Consider the following 24,891-nt stretch of genomic DNA (forward strand, 5'->3'; position numbering starts at 1 on the left):
TGGGTTACCTAATAGGTATTTTCTCAGTGTGTGTCAAGCGTAGTCCTCGTAAAAAAACAAAACAATAACTTGTGTTTTCCCCAATTCATGTTTTCGTCATTTTATTCGCTCACGAAGGTTATGTATTAACTGGTTGCCATTAAGGAAGCGCTTCGGTATGTAGGGATCATTATCGTTGTATTGTTGATTTTGTACTTGAACACACATTTTTTGACGAAGGCCAGATGCTAAGTTCGATCCAAATAAAAGTCAAGGCAAGACCGTGTTGTGTTCAAGTTTGACGACGACAGCAAAAAAACTTCAATCAGTAATCATAGAATTTTCATTTGTAGATTTTTTTAACGCTAAAAATTGATTCAACTGGACGGAGCAAGATGTATACAAATCAGAGTCGCGTTTCGAGTTCCCAAATATTTCAAACGCTCCTCACACAATTCCTAAGCACTAATGATTGTAACTTTTCATAATAAAAGTTCTATCATTAGTTTCTTCCGATTTCTTTTCTTTTTTTCATTTTCAATGGTATAGTCGGACCGATTAGAGTAGTAATATGTTTGATGTGCTTACCAATGTTTCCCATAGTCTAATAGTTCCTTTTAGCATAGTTGAAAGTGTCCAGTTGTATTATTGTATTATAAATGTGTGTTTACTATGTTGATCTTTGGTTACTCCTTGTGCATTACTTATGTTTCATACAAAATCCAATGTTTTAAATTTCCCTCATTACTTAATTTCAAATGAAAGAAGTGCAGGGGCCCAATAATCTTTAGAACTTATGAGCTTATTTTAATGAGTAAATAGTCTATATTCCGCCTAAAATGTGAAAATTTACCTGAAATTGAAAAGAATAGCCAGAGCTGAGCTCCGGTGATCTCCTTTATTAACCGTCGAGAGAAGGTGCCACCAGTCAGCTCTATTATCACAATTTCGGCATAAGACTTGAAGAGGAGGGAAAGTTTCTCCCCTCTCCTGGACACGTGGAAACTACTCAACTACCTACCTAACTTACACCCTCTATGTTTACCTCGATAATGTTTAAATTCTTGTGGTGTATTATTTTTATAGATCTTTTTTCAGTTTTTGATTTAGAACTTTCATACAGTGACTTAAAAAGCTTTCATGCTACAATACTCGTATTTTGAAATGTCATGCCAAAAAAAAAAAAAAAACTTTTATTGGCCAATCAAACAATTTATCAATCATCCTACGCTACCAAAATGCATCTGCTTCTAAACTGTTTGAGTTTGATTGAATCACGTTTGCTAAAATTAAAGTTTTCATGCAGTTTCAGAATGTTTCATAAACCTAGCTCATTCTAGTTTCAGGTTTTCCAGCACATTTGAAAAATAAAATTTTCGCACTTTGTACTGAAACAACTCATGATAATGCGGCATTGATACGTTGAAGTCTGAACTTGACAATATTTACTTCTTTTTGGGTAGTTCAGTGAAAAAGATCAATGTTATTGACGCTGATTTGAGTTGAAATACATTCGCAAAACTACTGCAATAGTAACCTAACTCAAGTCAGCTTCAATCACCTTTAATTGTTATCACAAAAAGAAATAAACGTTATCATGAATGTTGAGCTCCAACTTATAAGAGCTACATTATTCCGTGCAGTATGTTCAAAACCACTCGTGGATAATAAAATTAAAACAGCATCTATGCTTTTCAGGTGTTGTCATTTAGTGTTTTTATAAATTACTTGATCTACGCGTTTTACAATAATTTTAACGTTCTATTCAAGTTCTAAATTTTCCCAGGAGTGGGCCTATAATTTATTAAAATAAACTTTTAGTAAGGTCCTATAGATTTCGACAAAAAATTATTACTTTTTAAATTGGCAAATAGAAATAAAAATTCTTTATAGTTGATTTTTAAACAACACACTAAAAATTTGCATACTACATTTTCTTTATGAGGAATGCACCCATTAGTATCAAGTGGTATGACATTGCACTTTTCATAAAAACCTTGCATAAATATACGGGGGAAAATGGGGTAAAATGACGAGAAAAGCTTCAAAAAAATTTTCACGTTTATGATGTGAACTAAAATTTTGAAATTTTTATATTCACGACTTCTTTGAACATTTAAGTTTAGATATAAAAATGACGCCTCGGTTAGTTATAGTTACCTCTTAAGTTTAGATATAAAAATATTTTCCTTTTTGAAATAGGAAAAATAAGTCATCAAAATCAAAACGCGTTTTTCATCATCTTACCTCACCTATGAGGTGAGATGACGAAGAGAGGTGGGGTAAAATGACAAACAGCTGAAAGTAAAGAGAGAAAAATGATACTGTGTGAAAATACGTACAAACAGTTTCAATTGGTAGTATCAGTATACGAAGCTTGAAAATCTTGATATGCGTAAATGGTGATGCCTGGAGTTTTTCTTAAACAGATTAGGTACTCAAAAACGTGTCGGAAAAGATGATAAATCCTCTCGTCTTCACCCGCTCAACCATTCGCCATCCTACCTCATTCTGCCGATTTTGTTTTAAGTTTGTTTTTTAGTACCGTAGTCTATTGTCAGCATCCAAAACCACACGTGGTTACTACGTCCTAACTTGTATTTTACAAACAATTAATGGAAGAAAAAATAACTTACTGTCTTCGAGTAATTCTAATTGCTCCGGATATCAATTCTGATTGCGCTTCATCCAAAACTGAAGAATCTGGGGAGAGTATATAACGCGATTTTCTGGCATATGGTAAAGAAATCTACAGATTCAAAACTTGTTTATATGATGTTGAAGTCACCTTTATCAATGCTCAAATTTGAATCCTATGTAGCGTTATTGAAACATTGAATAACTTAGTTTTTTTCACATCAAGTTATTTCTCTCTCATATTTTTTCCAAATGTAAATTGATAGCAATATTTCTACCAAAATTTGACAAATCTTAAATAATCTGTTGAACTATATTGAAAAGTGTCGATAAAATAAAAAGTTTATTCATCATTTCATTTCTTTCTGTTTAAGGTCCATCTCTCCGTTATATTGAATTACCGATTGAGTTAATCACACATACTGTCCTTCAAGAATTGGCATACAAATGTACTTCCCTAACACATATGCTCCTGGACTTTTCAACAGCTATGCAACTGCACGACTTCAGCGACTTACAGACTTTTCCAAGCAGGTTGAGGACTATGTGCATCTGTCTGTCTGAAGTCATCTTCATGGAAGGGTTTATGAGGAAGATTTATAATTTCATCAATGGACTTGAAGTTTTGCATCTCATAGGTAAGATTTACTCCCAAACACACCCTGAAAATGTCCATAAAGATTTTGTATTTCATGAAGCGTTTTAACGACCATTTTTATACATATGAATTTAAGTTTTTGAAGTAGTTTAGACATTGTGAAAATGAGATTAATAAATCTGAAATTGCAAAACCATGTTAATAATTGTACAGAAATGATTTTTACAGTATGATATCTCGAATCTTTTGTTACTTTCATTAGTAAACAAGGTCGACAACAGTTTATATTTTCTGTTATTTTATAGACATACTAGCTACGTCACTCGGCTTTGCATGGTCTTTCTCAAAAAAAGAAAGTTCCTTAAATTGAGGCATGTTACACAATCTGGCTTAAATAAGCGAAAAAAAAAAATAGTGTAAAACTTCCCGTCAGAATACTGACAACAATCTTTAAAAATGCCTATTTCAATTGAGACCTTAGTCCTGAAAATGCCCATTCGAATAATGAAACATCGTAAATATTCCCTAAAAAGTCCCAATTATCATCTTATTGCATCTCGGTTAGCCATCTCGGTTGCTGCATAATAGATCCCTGTAGGAAAAAAGAAAAAAAAGTGGAGTACATGAGCCATTAGGCATTGCTTTTTCTCCTAAAACAATCAAGTTAAGTCTGAAAGGGTCATTATAATAGAGGAAATAGTCCCCGAGTAGCGTCAACAGATCCCATAAATTCCCATTAGAATTAGGACAACCGTACCCAAAATCCCCTGCACCATCTCCTTGTTAGACCCCGGAAGATCTTTACTTGTGTGATGACCACAGTCCATAAAAATCCTCGTCAAAAAGCAAGGACAACAGCCCGTAAGAACTCCCACTAGGATAAGGACAATAGACCCTGAAAGGAAAAAGAAAAACATTTCTTAAAATTCCCCATTTGGGTAAGAACATTTGTTTCTTAAAATCTCTGTTAGAATAAGGGTTAGAGTTTTCAAATCCATTAAGCAATCCCTCTAAAAATGTCTCTCTGGAGAAGAAAATAGTTCCAAAAAACCCTTTCAGAACGAGAAGATGTTTTATAATAGCATTAACATTCCCTCTTTTAAACCACTTTTAGAATGGAAAACATTGCTTCAAAGCAATCCCCTTTGAATAAATTCAGTACTCTCTAAACGTCCCTATAAGAATAACGACGTCAGTCCAACAAAATCAACCATTTTTATCTATCGTTAACTGCACATCTAAAAGTGCAGGTTATTAGTGTCAGTCAATAAATAACGAAACAGAGGCTATAAAACATATTTTACTCGACATTGTTCAAAAATACTGACCGAAACCTCTCCAAGAGCCTAGATTACCGAAGAAAACTGTTATAAGCAACGATGTGGGATCACATGGGGATGTATCTGGACTATAAAGGGGGTTGTTCAAGATTTACCACTTAAATTTCGGTAAAAGTTCTTTTTGTATTGGCTTTTTGGCGGTCTCACCGACCGCCAAAAAGTTCATCAAACCACCCTTATTTCATTTTCAGACCGATTGAATGTTTTTCCCAAGAGCTTTTTGTTTTGCGACCTCGAATACCTCCCTTGCTTATCAGTATCGTTAGGCAAGTGCATCTGATTTAAATTTCATTGCATTCTTAGAAGCGGTCTGTGAGACCGAACCTGCCCTTCAGTGTTACAATTTTCGGCAGTAGTAGACATGGCTGTTAACGTTAGAAACCGCGGATATAGGTTCATTTAATCTCATCCGCGTTATGTGGAAGAGATGCAAAATAGTCTAGATGAGGTTTAGAGTTGTTTGAAATGCTCACAAACGTTACGCAATGATGTTCTAGGAACAATGAAAGCTGAATTATTCCTCGAAATACGATGCGAAATACTAACAGTTAAAGAGTTGTCAAAAATTTTCCGTAACGTGATATAACCAATTTTATGGTACTAAAATGTTCTGTATATATTAAAGAGCTAAAATGAAATCATTAATAAATAATAGATTCATTTATATTACGAGTAGATAGTTATTTACTACAGCATATGATTTTCTTGAAAAGTCTTAAGACTCTAGCAAAATTTTCTCGGTCGGAAAAGGTATATTTCGATTAAAAATTCAAAAATATTTTTCCCCTTGCTAATAAACGTTCAAAGAACATCTGAGGGAAATTAAAGAAATATATTGTAATTACACGATTTTTAAAAATTTGCAAATCGAGCGGTCACTGAGACCTCACATCCCCTGCTACGTCCTACTTTAGCACCTCCCCTGTTACGGGTTAAACTCTTATCCCACTGGGAAATTAGTCGAATAATTCCTTGCTCATAAAAGTCCTTTGGCTGCTGCTGGCACCAATTACGCACGCACTCCTTTCCTTCATCGTCCAAATGAAATTGTTGTCCCCGAAGTGCTTTCTTGAGTTCCCCAAAGATGTGGGATCACATGGGGATAGATCTCAGATCTGGACCATACGAGGGATGGTTCAAGATTTCCAACTTAAATTTCCGTAAAAGTTATTTTTTTTCATTGGCTGTATGTCTACTGTTGTCTTGCAATAGGATGACAGCACGTGAAAGTTCACCGAGACTACACACAGCCAATGCAAAAAGAACTTTTACCGAAATTTAAGTGGGAAATCTTGAACAACCCCCTTTATAGTCCAGATACATCCCCATGTGATCCCACATCGTTGCTTATAACAGTTTTCTTCGGTAATCTAGGCTCTTGGAGTTTTCAAATCCGTTAGAAAAAATTTCCAAGGGGGATCTATTTCACGGGTTTTCCAAAGAAACTAAAACAAAGACCATCTGATAATTATTTTAAGTAAAAAGAACCGTTTTATTCCATTTTTTTTTGTCCTAAAATTGAAATTCGAATGGTTCGGTACTTTTTCGGCTTGAGAAAAACCCTATACGACCGTTTACGAGTGCAGAAGTATCTCCTTACCAATATTTTTTTCACGAATCCAGGAGTAATGAATTATTTTAACTAATTTCAATTATTTAAAGGCACTAGTGTAGCTGGAGTTTCATTTTTTCAGAGATCCGAAGAAAGCAGCTGTGTTACGCTACTTTAAAGATTTTAATTTCATTCTTATTTTTCATTCTTCAATCTTTTTTTCCCCTTAGTGGCGTAACTACACTTTCTGCCGCCCAGGGCGGTTCCTCAATTTGCCACCCTCTTGATGAGAAATAGCTAATACATTGAAGAGTCAAAAGAATTTAAAGTAAAAATAAGAGCTTAATTCAGAAGAAGGGGAGCTTTTTTTTTCTTGCAGAAGAAAAAAAAAAGTTCATAGCCAAACCAAAAAATTCCAAAAGTTAAATCAAAATTCGCAATTTTAGTTACACTAATAGAAAGGAGGCTTAGAGCTCCCTCTAGATTAATTTTGAAAAAAAAAATCACTTTTATGCTTTGTTTGGTGCCGTTAGGGGGGGGGGATTTTTCAAGGAAATTTTTCGAAATTGAAGTGTTAAAGAAGCAATTTAGGATATCTTTGGATGCGTTAAGAGATTGGGGAAGGTTCGGGGGCGCTGTCCGGAAAGTTTTTTACTACAATGTGAAAACCACAAATGCGTTATTGGCTGTATTTAGGGGTGTAAGGACTTCCCACTGAATTTTTCTCCCGAAATATTTTCCATATTAAAATTAATTTTTGGCTATCTTTGATGACGCTAAAGAGAGTATAGGGAACTTTCGGGGTGCTTTCAGGAAATTTTTCGATGCCGAAGTCTCAAAAACGCAATCGTAGGCTACCTTTGGTGGGCGTTAGGGAGCGGCTGAATGTTTCTAAAAATGCTGGGAAGTCTGATATCTCTTCCGTCTCCTCTGGAAACATTTTGAAAATGACGTACTAAAAACGCGATTTTAACCGTTGTTTGACAGACAGCGTTATGAGAGGTCCGTTGGGGGTTTCCCACCCCAAATCTTTCTCGAAATTGTTTTACATTTTAATATCTTCATCATTGGGTGAAAAATAAAAGACATCGCGGACTTACTTCAGAAATTTCTAAAAACGAAATTTCGAGCCAGTTTGTGATGTTGGGTGGACATTTAGAGCCTCTTCCTTAGAATTTTTCTGAAGTTAAAGTTTCAAACACTCATCTTTATGCGATTTTTGAAGACATTGCATGAGATGAGGGTTTTAAAATTTAAAGGTGATGTCCTAAACACACATTTTACACTATCTTTAATTACGTCATAGGAAGGGTCAGGTCGATCAGAATTCGACTGCCTTGAGGAATTTTTTGATATTGAAGTTTTAAAGGGAATGTTTTGATATATTGAAGGCCTAAAACCTGCATTTTTAGGCTCTTTGGTGACGTTAAGGGATAGGAAAGTTCGGTTGCTCTTCCCGAAAAATGTAACATTTATTGTGGCTTTAACAACGCAATTTTAAGCTGTCTTCATTTTTATTACATGAGAAGGGGTCAGAATTTGCCGGCCTGAAAGCACATTTTAAAGTTATCGTTGGAAACGTTAGACTGCGAAGGAAGGTGGGAGGGGTTGAAAATGGAGCCCCGAAAATTGCCGTTTTAGGCTGTGTGTGGCCAAGTTATGAGAGAAAGCGCTAGTAAGTGGCTCGCCTCCGGAAATTTTTTAAAATTGAAATCTTGAAAATGCATTTAAAGCTTTGTGACAGTTGGAAGGAGCGTAAAGGTCGTGGTTTCCTTATTTGTAGTTTAAAAAACGCAATTTTAGGATCTCTTTGGTTTTTCAAAAAGAGTTTGACTCCCTTTTGGATCCGTGCTTGAGCGAATCACTGTTGACAAACTCGGACGTTGCCGTCCAGGTTACGAGCAATACTTAATAAAATCCGGTACTGCTATATTGCCAAATTTGGATGATTCTCTTCTTTACTGATAGAGGCCGGTAATATAAAGAGGCCCTATACATTCTATTAACCGTACTGTGATTTATGAGAAGTAAAAGATGTGCATCGAAACTCATTACTTTCATTACTTTTGATGTAAATGTAAAAAGTTTTTCCTACACATTTTATTGATTAAAACCTTTTCATCATCATTAATGACTAAATGTGAAACTCATTGTATAAAGGAATATTGTTGATATAAAACAGTAATATTAACAGCAAATATTACTTGAGTTGTGAATAAGCGCTTTTATAAAGTGTACAATAAAATCCTTTTTGTCTTAATGAACATTTTGTAATCAAGGACCAATCAAAGCAATTGATGAAATAGATAATGTTATCCCGAAATTGAGCAATAAATTGCCCTCTATTTGAGAATTTTCTTCTCTTACTCTTGCTGTCACTTTCCTTTTAAAAAAATAGTGTTTTTTTAATAAGGTAATTTCAAAGGAACTTTCTTAAAATTAAATGGTAGATTCCTCAAGAACGAAAGGTTATGAAATGTATTGCTTCCTACCCTATATTAAACCTTTACGGTGAAGAAAAAACCTTAGGTCCCTTGATTTTACACTGCAGCTTCCCTCAGTCTGTAAATTAACACGAAGGGAGAGAAAAACCAAAGAATAGTGCTAAGATGTTCACAAGATAAACATATGTTTTGTATTAGAGTAATTTTTTTATCATAGTCGAACCAAAACTTTACAATTCAAAGATTTTTTTTTTTTTTTTTGAGCAATCATAATTGCTTATTACTTTCATTTGACTGTTTTGATGTCCTATGATTTTATTTTCCCACTACCACCCTCTGCAGCATCACCGTCGACCGGCTCCTCACGATGCTGCACCTCTAGCGAAAACCGTCTCGAGGTTGCGTCCATATCCTACACTTACACGCACCTTCACACACACACACACACACATATATACATACATACACCTACACACAAACACATACACACACGCATACATACAGAAAACTACACAAACACATACACACGCACATACAGACACACAAACGCATACACACACCTACACGTACACACAACTACACACATACACATATCCCCCCACACAAACACACAACTACCCCCACACATGCCTACACACACATACACATACCCCCCACACACAAACAAACATACCCATTCCCCACACACACAAACACACAAGCCTACATACAGACACACACTCGTGATTGCGAAAAACATAATTTGAATTTAAGATGTCAAAATTCAAATTAATTTTTTTAATCTGTTTTTTTTTTTTTTTTTTTTGCCTCCAGTAATAGATGAAAAGTCTGCTTTCCTTATAGGGAAAATACATTGAGTTTTTTTTGTATCAAAAGCGTAAAATTGCTGCCCCAAAAAAGTGCCGCCCGGGGCGGACCGCCCCCTCCGCCCCTCCCTAGCTACGCCACTGCCTGAGTTACTCTTTTCTGCAGCAGGCAAATGAATATTTAATTTTTAGTTTTATAGAGGCTTTTGCTGTGCTCGTGGTCCTTGATTAAATTTTCATTATTATCGAAAAGGACTGTTAGCGTTATAATGTAAGATTTGTAAACTCCTGCTCTTATTCTGATGGAGATTTTTGGGGAGCACATGCTCATTCGCATGGGGGTTTTAGCCTATTCTGCTGGTGGGGGGGGGCGGTTATAGAATCTGTTGACGTAATACTGGAAGTTTTCTTCAGTCTAAAAGAGTTTTTTTTCTCGAGTATCTTCCGTAAAATGATGGAAATTTTCGAAGGAGGAGCCCTTACCGTTATTTTAAAGATGTTTCTCTTCTTCTGGTTAGGGGGGAGGGACTTTTAGGGACTGATACCCTTATTCTAATTTGAATTACATGTTTTTTTTTCCCTACTTTAAATAGAGGTGCTTTGGAATCTTCTCATTCTAATGATAATTTTTAGGAGTGTTTTAAGAAATCGATGTCCTTATTATAATGAGATTTTAGGAAAAGTTATCCTTTTTCTGCAGTGCAGTTTCGAGGACTATTTTCCTCATTCAAATGGAAATTTTTAGCGACTGTTGTCCTTACTTTGATGGGTATATTTATTGCGGGTAAAATAAAAAAATGCTTTTATATTATTTTTTTTTATTTCGCTGAGTACTTTTCCTAAATTAAATTTAGGAGAAATATGAAATAAATAAATCTCTTAGAAAATAAATAAATAATCTTGAATTTGTGATAAAAAAAATCGAAGAAAGCTAAGAAGAATTTATAAGTATTTACAATTACAAGTCCAATACAATAAAAATATTAAACTCCATTTTAGCACAGAAAATTATTATTGAAGTTTTTTCATTTTCATTTTCGTAACTCGTTATTTTCAGTCGAATAAAATATGAATTGATCTTTTATTTTATTAGGTACATACGAAAAAGTAACTGAGGAGGAAGAAGAAATTTATGAAGTCATCAACATTCACAAACTCAAAAGTGCTGTTCCCAATCTCCGAGTTGTCAACCTGTATGGCATCATCTTCGTCGATGACAGTCACGTGGAAGCTCTGAGCAGCAACTGCATTCAACTAGAATGTTTAGCAATAAACTTTTGCAACAAATTCACTGGAAGCACCTTAAAGCTGCTACTACAAAGATGCAAGAAACTTAAGTGCCTGCTTATGCAGCAGACATGTAAGCTTCTGATATAAATACCAAAGAAAAGTTCATGCTGAAATTTACAAATTGCTTGTTGTTAGTTGATTAAATTCGGAAACTCCAGTGAAGGATTAATGAAATAAAACTTAATGCGCAATTATCCTGCTCAAAACAAAACTCATTAGAAAAGAAATTATTGAACAAACTTTCCTATCAGTTTGATTGTACGGAATTTCTGTGCATTAGAGTACATTAACATAATAAACATGCAGTAAATCCCCGATTATCTACGGAATAGGGGGCATGGTAAGCACAGATAAGCGAATTCGCAGATTATCTGTAAAACAGGTAAAAAAACGATACTAGTGTAGGGGAGGGTGACCCAAAGCGGGTAGGTCACCCACAGCGGGTAGGCGTTCGTATGCCCCCCCCCCACCCCATGGTTTGTAAGCGTCGATGCTTATGTATGTCATGTTTACATGAACATCCCCGAGTCCCAGCGAAGCAGCACTGAAGCGACCTGTCGCAACCAGACTTAAAATAAAATAAAAAAAAGATACATTTCTAAAATACATTTAAAAAAAATGAAGTTCTGTAACTTGTGATCAGTCGCAGACCCGCTAATTTTTTTTATTGTCAATAATATTACGTTATTCTGACACCATCCACCTACAAACTACGATAGTCATTTCATGTGTTTCTTTTTTAAATTTAAGGTTAGAAGTATTGAAATAAAAAATGTGCCTTCGGGCAAAGCGGATGTAGGATTTAATCATATATTTATTTATAATTTCTTGACTCGTGAGCTGACTTAGATTTTCTATTTCAATAGGATAAGTATAACTTTAAAAGTTTTTTTTAGGATGGTAATTAATTAGTCTATTAATTTTCAGTTTGTTCTTTATGTTTTATAAACAAATGTGCTGACTTTAAATTGGATAAGTACAACTGTTATCTATTTCTTTTTTAATAATGGCACGTAGCTAGTCAACTATTTTAATCATTAATAACTTCATATTTGATTGGCAAATGTACCAAATCACAATTAGGTAAGTTACCCGCTTTGGGCTCCCTGGTATGGCAAAGCGAATTTTTCAAATGTTTGTACAGTTGATAATAAATTAATATTGAGTTTGAAATAATACAAAAATAACTTTTTATTTTGAAGTTCAAGAACCCTGCTAGGAAATAAAACCGAAATTGTCGCGATAAATGTCCAAAAACTACAATTTTCGAGCGTTCTTCGAAAACCTACCCGCTTTGGGCCACCCTCCACAATGCAATAACTTTAAAAAAATCAATAACGCTCTCATACATTTAAAAAAAAATGGGTAAAAGCTTTAAAAAAGAATCGCTCATTATTACAAAGGGACTACGTACATACGCGAGCAAACAGATTATCATGAGTTTACTGTACTAACTTAAGTCATGAACAGGATTACTGACCTGTTCTTGACCAATACCTTCCTAAACGATGAACTAACAATTTATTTCAGTGGCTTTCCATAAAATGTCGACTGTTCACTTTCAAACTGTCTACTATATACCTCTCCATAAATTAGAAAAGAGACAAATGAAATTTACTCATTGTGAATATAAAAACTTTTCTCAGATTAGCTGGAGTCTTTTCTCAGTTCATAAAAAGAGGATGATTGTAGTTTAATGGAAAAAAATGCTACTAGCTTTATAAATTAGTTATAAGGTAAAGTGGAGTGAAAAGTCAGGGTAAAATAATCAGTTTTTAAAAAACGTTGAAATAGGTGAAAGTATTTCTTTCTTTTTTATTTTATTTTATTTTATTTATTTATTTTTTTAGACAAAGTTTTTGCCAGTTTTAAATAGTATTAGCTATCCCTTTAATGATGGAATTGAATAATTCAGATTTATGAGCAGTAACAGAAATACAGTTTAATGTTACTTGTATGACTTATTTAAATAGTTGCTTGGTTATGTTAAACAGAGAAAAAAATTATTTAAAGTAACTTAAGGTAATTTTTACAGTAGTAATGAAGATCCTTAGAAACTTTTCCTAGATTAGGTTTCTACATTTTCGCTAAAAGTAAATTCAAAAAGTATGTTTTAGACTCAAAAATCCTATGTATGTTATTAGATCAGGTCACGTTTACATTAGGTATAGCAAATATGATCTAAGCGTTTAGATTTCTTGTGTTTGAAACATTAAAAATGAATTTAATGTGGAATTTTAGACATTTTGTGCTGACTATTGTAGCTCAGGAACAATTTGAAACACATAACTTCTCTATGTGTGCCTCTTTTGGAAGTGTCTCTTAAAGAAGGAACAACTGCACATGCATAGTGTTATGGAACTTTCTGAAACAAGTTTGGATTTCCTCCATTGCTCAAGAGGAGTCAGCAGTTCCTCGAGAGGCATGGGCATAGCCTCTCGAGAAACTGCCTCTCCCTAGAAGACGTCCTCCAACTTTCACGCTTCTCCCTTATGTCTCCAACGATAGTTCAAAGTTGTGTTCTTGGGACTTCAACTTCGATGAATTTCTGACTGATAGCCGCTTACCTGACCCTTTAACAACATTTGACTAAAAATTACCTAAAACAGGGTAGTTTGGGATCTAAATTTCAATAATTTCCGGTGAGAGTTACCATCCTCTTCAGGAACGCCTCGAAATACAAGTATGTAGCTGAAAATAGCGCTTTTGAAACTTCAATATCGGAATATTTCTGGGACAACTGCCGAGGTCTGATTATTCTTCTAACATCAAAGATATCTTAAAATGTATTTTTAGGACTTAAATTTTGAAAAATTTCAGAATAGAGTATCTGAACCTTCCCCATTTCCTTAACATCACAGATTGGCAAACATAATATAAAATTGCTTTTTCAAAACTGCAACTTCAGAAAATTTCCGGTTAAAACCCTGGCCCTTTGACGTCACCAAAGGTACCCTAAAACTGACTTTATTTGGAAAATAAATTTGGGAGGGAATCGTAACTCATCTTTCCCTTACTTTTAGTAAGATGGCGTAAAAATTTGAATTTTGAAAAATTCTCCGAAAGTGGACCCAAAAACCTGTCGTACCTTCAAGTTAAAAAAAATTGAACAACCCCGTAGAAATTATGTAAAATTTATTCTATGAACCAATTGTATCTAACTGGCTAACCATCGGGCCGCATCTGGTCTCAGAAGTATTTTTACACGGTTCATTGTACACATTTCAATCATAAGATAGCACCTCAAAAACCATTTAATGTTATACAATTAAATTTTGAATCTATCCAATATTCGAGGCAAAACACATTTTTGGCGTATTATAAACTAATTAACAAGCACAGAATGAGTTTTAAAAGAGTGACAAAGCTTGACCACGGAGAAATGGTGGATTACCTATAACCGGAAACATTATTTGTATCATTTGTAATAGGTTGTTTGATAATATTTTGTAACTGACAGGATCAGCGAGAAGGTGCCTCTTACTACTCCCGGCGCTATCTGGCAGATTCTACCTACACTCCTGTTTGTGAAAATTGCACCACGAAGGACTTACGCGAGTGAGCTGAAAAGTGCAGGAAATGCGAAGTAGGGCATGACATGCAAATGATTAGAATTACAGACCGGTAGCGCATGCATATGCTGAGCAGCGCTCTCTGAACGGCAGATCGAACCGAATATAAATAGACGGCTGTAGCGAGGCGAGTATGATTATTGGTGGTTATATGCTAGAGTAAACGTTAACTGAATCTTTACTATGACTCTTCGACGAAAGAAAGTGAAATTTGAGCAAATTTCGGAGTTTGAACTGGGCAGAATCGGCGGCCTTCGTGAAGCTGGATTGTCTTATCTTCCAGTAGCCGCTCGTGTGCAGCGTAACAGCAGCACAATCATGCGTGTTTGCAAATAGTGGACGGACAAGGGTCGGACTGCTCGGAAATCGGGGAGTGGACCCCGAAATGCGACGTCAGCTCGTGATGACAGACACATGGTGCGTATGGCGCTAACAGACCGCACAGCTTCTTCTAGACAATTGGCAGCAGAGTGGTCAACAGCTACAGGTGTTTCATTGCGTGCTTCATCACTTCGGAGACGTCTGCTGCAGTGGGCTGCGCGCAAGGATTCCTTTATACAGGATTCCTCTCACACAAAACCATCGCCGCCTGCGGCTACAATGGACCAATGTGCATAGGAGCTGGCGTGCTGATTGGCAGCAGGTCGTCTTTTCTGACGAATCTTGCTTCAATTTGTGGCACCATGATGGTCGAATTCGTGTCAGGTGCTATGCCGGTGAACGGCACATTCCGGAGTGCATTATCGAACGCCACAGTGGACGAACACCCAAAGCTATGGTCTAGGGTGCCATAACATATCATGGACGACCACAATTGCTACGAATTGTGGGCAATTTGAACAGTACCCGATACATAAACGAAGTTTTACAGCCCCAAGCTATTCTTTTCCTGCAAGGATTGCCAGGAGCTGTATTCTAGCAGGATAATGCCCGTCCACATGTCGCCAGGACTGTCAAATTCTACCTTGATTCGCAGCAGGTACAGATTCTTCCTAGGCCTGCATCTTCCCCGGATATGTCACCGATTGAACATGTGTGGGATTTCGTTGGGCGGCGTCTCGCTCGTGATCCTCGTCCTGTTACTTCGACAGAGGAACTTTGGTTGCACATACAAACAATATGGAATACTCTTCCGCAGGCAGATATTCAAACTTTGTTTCACTCCATGCCAAGTCGTGTAACAACTCTTATTGCAGCGCGTGGTAGCCACACAAAATACTAATTTCTATCTCTTTTCATTGTTTGTTTGGTTTGAAAATGCATTCATTTATTTGTACCATTACCACTCAATTGTGTATTAAATTTCATTCAACAATGGTGTTTCCTTCGTGGTGTTGCAATTTTCACAAACAGGAGTGAATTACAAATGATACAAATGATGTTTCCACTTCAAGGTCATCCACCATCTCTCCGTGGTCGAGCTTTTTCACTGCATCATGGGGTGATTACGGGTCAAGTATATGTATATATTTACTCGCATTTTATTAAAAGCAAAAATAAATCAGAAATTGCTTTCTGATAGTGCAATTGTCCTAACCGCAATCTGAAAGGGCAACTGCCAGTTTACCTTACAATTTGAAGGTACCACTGCTTGAAACGATACTGCATAAAACTCTTACACACAGCTTTATAAACTTTTGTGACCTAAATTTCGAAAACCGTCAAGAGAGTACATTATTTATTTCTTGCAGCTCTGAAAAGTGAACACGTTATGGCAGCTGAATGGGATAAAACCGTTCTTCAAGAATTGGATATCACCGCTACAGAACTTTCAACAGAATGTTTAATCGATTTATTAACAAGAGTTCCAGCACTTCGTTACCTTTGTGCGGGACAACAAGATGGATTTACTGACCAGGTATTTCTCAACTAAAGCATTATCTAATTTCCCATTTGGGTAGCTTTTTTTCAATCTTTCAAAGTATATCTCTTCCAACATATGAACAACATTTATTTTTTACATCTTTAATGTCATTTGAGTAATGATTTTTTTCTTTTCTCTCTGTAAACTTGAGCACAATTTACTAAGTTACATCTTTCTCTTCTTGTACTTTTACAATTGAAGTAGTTTATTTGAGATTAATGCAAAGATGACCATTTTTGACCATGTTTTGTTCGCGAAGCTTGCTTCAACTTGTTCATTGGCATTTACTCATCATTTAAAACTTTTTGCTTTCAGGACATTCTTTGAAGTGCAAAGCAAACCTTGAAATGGCTGCTCCATAGCTATATTTCAGCAGAAATCATGCACAAAAATTATAAATGAAAATATAAGTTTATACCAGGGCTGCCGAGTCGGAGGGAAAGTGGCCGACTCCGGCTCCGATTCCGGGAATTTTTGAGCATTCGACTCCTATTCCGACTCTTTTACCCCAAAATCAGTCCAACTTCAACTTTGATTCCTCAAGCACTGGCAGAGTTGCGGACTTTGAGGGAAAATGACTGACTCTGACTCTTGAAATTTTTAACCTTCCACTCCCGACTCCGAAGCATTAAGGGGCTTACACTTACCCTATAATTTTCTCATCATTAATAGTAGAAGTGTTAATGGTATGTGTTGCAACTCCCCGTTGCATAACAGATGGCGTTCTTAGTTCTCCGAATCAGTACTTTCGCCTCTAGTTTGTTCCACATGTTCTATGTTGCGCTGTGTTCGATTGTCCTCATGTGTTGTGCGTGTTAGTAAAAGCTTTAAAAATCATGTTTGGGTTATCACTGGATTAATTTAATCAAACTTCCAGACTGGTGCAAAGATACCCTGACTTTGCTACTATAATCTTGCCTGCAAACGCTGGACATTCTACAGCTTTTTTTTCCTTTTTTTAAGCTAATATACCAAAAATCATAAAGTTCTGTAAAGTTATCCTACATGGTTCACAGGTGAATGACTGTACAGAAGTTATCACCAAGATAAATCAAGGGGAAGATAATAAAGAAGTTATTAAAATTGTGGTTGTAGCAACAAGTATTCAGAGCTACAAGTTGCGCATGGTATAGTGTGGCTCTGATAGATTGAGCCCTGACCTTAACAATTTTTACCTTTTTTGGGGGGGGGGGGGGGTAATAGGGAAGGGTGAGTTGAGTTGCTTCCGTAGTAGTTTTTCAAAAGTATTCCAACTCAAATCCACACCAATAATATGTCCTTTTTTACTGAGTTCCCTAAAAAAGACGTAATATTGATAATGTCATAGCTCAACTTATCAGAGCCACTCTATAGTCCGCCTCGCTATTGTTGGCACTCGGGAAACTACAATTGTTTGATACACACCTCGCTTTCAAAATTGTAAAAAAAATAATAAGTAAATAAAAAACAACGATGCTTTACGAGAAAAACCTATTTTGTCAATGCTGAATTTCAGTAAGCCTGGCTTCTACTGTTTTCAATAGGTTTTGAAAGGGACTCGTCTGAAGACGAATACCAACAATCATGAGGGAGACTATACTGCCGTGCTAAGGACAAAAGTCGTATCTGCCCTTTTATCGAAATTGAGTTAAGGTCACAAGGTGGTTCTTTGTCACATACACTCTATAAAAAAAAAAAGACGCACCAAGAACGAGTGATCCTATTGAGACGAAAATTGGTGGATAGGAAGACAATGCACAGTAAAGATAAATGATTAAATGCTCAGACCAGTTGAATAGTTTATATCAGAGTTACAGAAACAAGTTCAATAAGGTATTGACTCACCTCTAGCCTGGATGCAAGCTGAAGCACGGCGTGGAAAACACCGTTAAAGCTCCCGAAGGGTTTCCTGCGGTATTTCCGGCCAAATTCGATCCAATTGTCGGACGAGGTTATCAACATTCCTTGCCAGATGCAATCGCCATCCCATCATATCCCAGATATGCTCGATGGGGGAGAGATCTGGCAGGCCACGGAAGAGTTGACAAGCTTGCAGACAGTTCATAGCAACACCTGCCGTATGTTATCTGGCATTGTCCTGCTGAAAACCAGCCGATGGTACTGCAAAAGGAACGACAGCAAAACAGGTCTTAGGATGTTGTCGACGTACCACTGCGCAGTAAGTGTACCTCTAATTACGACCAAAGGGGTCCAGTTATCAATGGAAATGGCACCCCAGACCATAATGCCTTGTTGAGGGCCAGTGTGGCCTGCAAAAGTGAAACCAGGATCTTTCCTCTGCCCTGGGTGTCTCCAAACACGTCTTCGATGATCGTCATGACACAGTTGGAAGCGGGATTCGTTGCCAAAGACTATACGTCTCCAGACGGCACCATTCCAACCTGATCGAGCCATGCACCACTGTAATCTGACTCGGCAGTGTGTAGGCGTCAGTGGCAGGTGGCGTAACGGTCGGCGCAAGCGTAGATTTCGTTGTCCCAACCGTCTGTAAATGGTCATCATGGACACTGGTGTTTGGGTTGAATGTCAGATGGTTCATAGAGGTGAAGAAAGCGCTGTGACAGCTGATTGGCCAATCACTCTGTCATCACGATCTGTTGTGACACTAGGTCGACCGCTACCATCCTGACGCTGAACTCTGCCATTTTCCACCCATCCTTGCCAGCATCTTCGAATCGCCGCATCGCTTCGACTCAAATGACGAGCGATTCTCCGATTTGACCAACCGGCCTCTTTCAATCCAATGATACGATCTCTTTTAAACTCTGACAGATGCTCGTAATGAGTACGAACCATGCGGCGAGGCATTTTTAAGTTGTCGAAAAGTAATCTGAATCGCAATCAAACCGAAAGTTATAACAACAGTTGAAGAACTGCTCTTTATATACATCTGCTGGATGCGCAGTTTCGATGCGCTGGAGATCAAACTATTCATTCATTGGACACCAAATTTTAATCATTTGCATATCTGGTCAAAACACTCATGCATACAAAATTTCAAAGCAATTGGATGATTGCTTCTTGTGTGCGTCGATTTTTTTGTTATAGAGTGTATTTCACCTAAGTATGTTTTATGGTCATTTGTCAATGGGGAAATATTTTTTAAAATCTTCTGAAAAGGTTGCATCTGAATCAAATTCATGAAGGCGCAAAACTTTAAACGAAAATTTCTTATTTTAAATTCAATTGCAGATACGACTTTTGCGCTTAGCACGGTGGTATAGCTGATATTAAAATTTGTCACAGTACATATGCTACTTCACTCCTTCCAACTTTAGTACCTGCAGAAATCTTGCAACAAATCATGGATTTTTTTTTTTTTTAGAGCTTATGTATGATTTTATAGTTAACTTTTTTATGTACAGGTGATGAAAGAATGGATTGAGAAAGGCAATGTAAAGAATTTGGTTGCACTCGATTTGGACAGAAATGAAAATATATCAGAAGAAGCACTAAGCATTCTCATCAAAATGCAAGGTCCAACGCTTCGCGGTTTGGGACTGTCCAACATACCACACATAACGGAACACTTTTGGAATGCCATGCTACCAACTCTTAAGAATTCCAAGTACGTGATTCACATCTTCTAGCACTTGATTATTCTTAAGTCTCAAGCTATAAAAATTTCAACGGCCCATCAGAATTCAAAATTAGCTGATTTATTCATCAATATTAATCGTAAGCAGGTGACTGATTTCCTTCGATGGGACATCTATTTTGTGCACAGAATTACCAAAAAATTATTACCACCTGCTAGTGGAGATTTTCCTTTCGTCAAAATATCGATTGCTTGGAAGAAATTTGCATGCTAAGCCCTCTTAAATGCATTAAAAAGAATAAACAACAGACAGAAACTAGTTGCTTTCTGAATTTTTCTCCAAAAATCCATGAACTAAAGTTTGCAGGATTGTAATTTTTTTTTTTTTTTTTTTTTTTTTTTGGCTCGAAATAAAAAAAAAACCCGTTTAAATTACTCATTTTCTCCTCTTCAGCCCAAAAGAAAAAAGCACCGTTGTCGACTGCTTTGAAGTCAAAGACTCATAGTATCAACTTCTAACAATGAACTTTCGATCGAAAAACTTGGTTTTGCAAGACAGGACCTTAGAAGTTATCAAAAATCATTGAAAGATTTTTTTTTTTTGGTTTATTTTACAGTTTTTTCATTTAATTTTTGGAAACTAGATCTGAAACAAGAGTGGATCTGAAACAAGAGTATTGGACTCACTCCTATGAACCCCATGTTGGAAAAAATTTTCACGCAGTAAAACCTTTTTTTTTTTCCAAAAACCTTGGAAACACCCGAATGTTGCAGGGATAAACAATGAAGCCGGTGCATCCCAAGCAATGTATAAATATGTATTAAGGCTACATTATAAGCATACTTAATTTCATTTTTAATCCTAATTTTATCTGTGAGCGTAACTTAATAACTAGAAATAATTCGGAAACTTGCTTTGCTGAAAATCGACGGTGTGACCCAAATGCAACATACGGTGCTTCAAACATGTTTTTTAAAACTAATTTCACAACGTGAAAATTTTTCGGACATAGGGCTCACAAGAGTGAGTCTGATACTCTGGTTTCAGACCGAAAAATGAGTGGAAATTTTTTTTTAGACAAACCCCGAGAAAAAAAAAACGTTTTTGATGAGTCTTCCAATTGGCTGCTTTTGAACTTTTGACCTCTCTACCCTAGTAGAAGAAGGTTAATAAATAATATCATGATCCCTTCCCCTTCAAATAAGAGTGGCTATGAAACAGTAGAAAACTGGAAATAAATGGGGGACACCATTTTGAATAAGTGGGGACTGATGGGGGGAAAAGGGGGTTATATTTGGATTCAGGGGATTATTTTACATAAGAATCAGCAAGAATGGTGCCAGGAGCATTTATGAAGGTTTTTTTTTAATTTTTTTTTTTTTTTTATCATTCATTTTTTTAGGTTTTCTCGCACCTGCCTAGGGGGCGCACCTCAGGGTTGGGAATTTATGTCGTACGAGACTGCATAAAAGGAAACCCCTTGTGTAACTGCTGAAATCTTTTAGTCATATACTACATAAATTAACCGACCAATAATCATGCATATTTGAAGGGGTTATCTTTCTGGTATATGGGCACCTTGGTCAAAAATATAAATGTATCTTTACCTATCCGCCCTCACTGAAGTATGTTCGAAACATTACAGTCGATCCCCCCTCCTCCCAAACCAGCGATTCGAACTAAGGTCAATTTGAGTGTCAGAGTAGGGAGGTGAAAAAAGGAAGTCAGATCTTCTGCTTTTGACGTTTCTACAGAAAAGCAGTACAAATACTCTCTGTATCGGAAAGTTGAAATCAATCAACATCAAGATAAAATCACAAAATTTTCGAATCTTTTTATCCATGGGGGAAAAAAATAATCAAGTAAGCCTTTTTTTTCTTTTTAACTTAATATCTAAGGTTCTAAGGGAATAAAGAAATAAATCTTATGCTTTCAGAGAGAATTATTCATCATGGCATTGTTTAAAAACTGCATACTATTTTCTCCTGTTTTATGACGAAAGAAAATGCACTTCTGTCATTTTGTTATAGTTATTTTATGCGTACTGAATTATTCATATATGCAAGCAGTGACACACAATAAAATATCCGATCACGTTATGCAAGACTTTTATTTGAAAATCTTTGTGCTGTTAAGTAGGCATGAAAACATCAAAGTAAACAAAAACAGAAATGTCGCCAGCGTACATAAAATCAGGAATAAAGCCATTTTATTCTTGATTTTATTTGCAGTGACACAGCAATACTGACATAAGTTTGATAATTGTATAATTTTTTGAACTAAAAATATTCGGACACTTTCAAAAATTCACACTTTTATGAGTTTTACGAGAAAATAGCAATTGTTCTGTAACTTTCGTTATATGAAGAGCATATTCCAGCCGACACTTGCCTGTAAATATTAAATCACTTAATTTGTAATAATTTTTTAATCACTTTCATTGTAATACTTTGCTACGAAACTTTGAAAATTATAAATTGCTAACTTTCGCTCATGCGCAGCGAAAAATTATTTCAAATGTTTATATTTTATCAAATGTTCAATGTTTTTATTTCAAAATTCAGTATCATGTTTCTCTTGTATTCTGTCAATTACTTCTGAAAGTTTAGCAAGGATAGAACGAAAACTCAGAGTGTTTCGATCCAAGAAACTACGAATAAAACTGGTTCTTTTGAAAGACATCCTATATTGTCCTGAATACAGCCCAAATTCAAAATAATAGAATATCCGAACTGTTTGAACAAAACTTGTCCCTGAGCCGGGAAAAATGAACGCATGCAAATTGAAAAGAATAAAACGCGTTATTCATGAATGGGTAAATCAATTTCAACAACTTTTCAGATATTATTTTAACAACTTCTGGATCATTAACACATTGGAAAATTATATTGATTTTTTAAATATGTCAAAAAAATAGAATAATCTATTCATTCAATGTGAATTTTAAAAAGTAGCGAAAGTATTTGCATATTCCTAATTAAATTTTAAAAGTTGCACAGAATGTCTTTTATGCGTACCAGAAACACAAAAATGTTATAGTTTAGGCTTATATAGCCACTTTTGGACCTTAGAAGTAAAATGTTATATAGAGTGACTGAAGTTAGTGACTTTATGCTTGATCTTGGACGAGCTCGTTTAAAGAGGAGAAATTCTTAGATTTGTGTGTGTGTGTGTGTGTGTGTGTGTGTGTGTGTGTGTGTGTGTGTGTACAGCGTAAATAAACGTTATAGCAATGGAAATCGGCTTCCTTTCCCCTATTTTAGAAAATGGAATCATTTACGCCTCAGCGGATTGGAAGTCAACTTATCGAAGCCGGACTATAACATGGATGCTTGCATATTGCTCTAGTAGTTTCAGGCCGAAAAAGTGTGTACCGTATTAAAAATTTGTGTAAGTTGCGATTCTGATTAACGCAATATCGCTAGTTATAGTACTTTGCTTCTGGAGTACAATTGTATATACTACATTAAAGTAATTGAAATGACCGCAACCAATTACAGCCAACAATGTGTTGGTTGAAATAAGATGAAAGTACACAAACAGTAATAAATGAACAGTAATGTATGACAAAATAAAGTAACTGAATCTCAATGAAGAAAGAACAATCATGTTGAAAGTCTTTAAAACAAAAAATAAAATAATAAAATAAATTGCTATTATAACAGACCTTTTAATTGAAGCGATAAAATTATATCTGTACTGAAGAGGCATTAAGTTTTTTTTTTTTTTGAATTCAGGATCTAAGCTTCATTCTACTCAACGTTTTAGAGGTATAAAGTCTAATTAGTTGATCCCCGTAATTTTTCATACATATCTACTTCTCTAAGGAATTGTCATCTTATTGTTCTGTTGTTTACCAGCTGTATTGATATACTAGTGTAACCATGAATAATTGTTCTGTATCTGTATTCTATAATTTGTTACTGGAACGTTGTGAAATTGAGCAATTTTTCATCTGCATGGATACAAGAAACTTGCATCTGTTTGTAATTTGAATTATGCACCTCCTCCATGTAACATGTTGCATTATTAATGTAAAACATCCCTCTGGCTCAAAAGCAAGTAAATATTGTAACAAAACTTTGTAATCACACCTGGCATAAATACAGCTATGTTCTCGGTTTCAGACTCTCGGCAAAAGCGCGTCTTTTCCTATGGGGTCGAGTCGGGGTTGAACTTTCCCTGTGGCCCCATTTGTCCGAGTCATTTTGGGCATCTAAAACTGGTTAACTGCAAACGCGGTAGGCACGGGGGGCTTCGGGGTGCAATGCCATGCAATGAAGCGTTCGCGCTCGACAGCGGGAATTCAAAAATACGGTTTTTTTTTCAAGTGTAATTTTTCGAATATGTGAGTCAAAGTGGGACTCGTTAATTTATTTTTCGCCGATAGCTTTGAAAAATCTTTCAAACGATACGTTGTTTATGAAGTTTAATGAAGTATTAAGGAATTTATGGTGTACTCACAAAAAACAACCTTGAAATATCACACCCTAAAAAAATTAATATAATACTTCAATTTGCCATGTTAAAAAACAAAACAAAAAAAAAATCTGATTTGAATGCAAAAATGCTGCTGTAGTTCAGAATATTGAATGAGTTAAGATGATACATTCATGGAAATTTGGATCAGAATTCGGATGGGAAAAACAATTCATGAAAAAGCAATCTCGGGCTACTATACTAAACACTAAAACAATAGGGGAGTGTGGCCCAAAGCGGGTAGGTTTTCGAAGAACGCTCAAAAATTAAAGTTTTTGGATTTTTATCGCATTAATTTCGGTTTTATTTCCTAGCAGGGTTCTTGAACTTCAAAATAAAAAGTGATTTTAGTATTATTTCAAACCGAATATTTATTTATTACCAAACTTTACGAACATTTGAAAAGCCTGCTTTGCCCTACCAGGGCGCCCAAAGCGGGTAAGCTGAACTAACTGTGGTTTGGTACATTTGCCAATCAAATATGAAATTATAAATGATTAAAATAGTTGACTAGCTACCTGTCATTATATAAAAATATATGAAACAGTTGTACTTATCCAATTTAAAGTCAGCACATTTGGTTATAAATCATAAAGAAAAAACTGATTAAATTAATAGACTAATTAATTGCCATCCTAACAAATAACTTTTTAAAGTTATACTTATCCTACTGAAATAGAAAATCTAAGTTAGGACACGAGTCAAGAAATTATAAATAAATATATGATTAAATCCTACACCTGCTTTGCCCGACCCGCTTTGCCCGAAGGCACGTTTTTTATTTCAATACT

At 35.8% G+C, this 24,891-nt stretch overlaps 1 protein-coding gene across 2 annotated transcripts in view; it reads left to right on the plus strand.

Moving 5' to 3' along the window:
* The window catches only part of LOC129231882 (F-box/LRR-repeat protein 12-like), a 111,276-nt gene that overhangs the window by 79,079 nt on the left and 7,306 nt on the right, over positions 1 to 24,891 (plus strand). For both annotated transcript variants that reach the window (XM_054866272.1, XM_054866273.1), the window contains exons 3-6: positions 2,991 to 3,254; positions 10,450 to 10,716; positions 15,910 to 16,076; positions 19,448 to 19,650. In XM_054866272.1, the coding sequence (XP_054722247.1) occupies positions 2,991 to 3,254; positions 10,450 to 10,716; positions 15,910 to 16,076; positions 19,448 to 19,650 (901 nt within the window). The remainder of the gene's footprint in view (positions 1 to 2,990; positions 3,255 to 10,449; positions 10,717 to 15,909; positions 16,077 to 19,447; positions 19,651 to 24,891) is intronic.

This window comes from Uloborus diversus, chromosome 10, assembly GCF_026930045.1.
Source record: "Uloborus diversus isolate 005 chromosome 10, Udiv.v.3.1, whole genome shotgun sequence".
NCBI lineage: Eukaryota > Metazoa > Arthropoda > Arachnida > Araneae > Uloboridae > Uloborus > Uloborus diversus.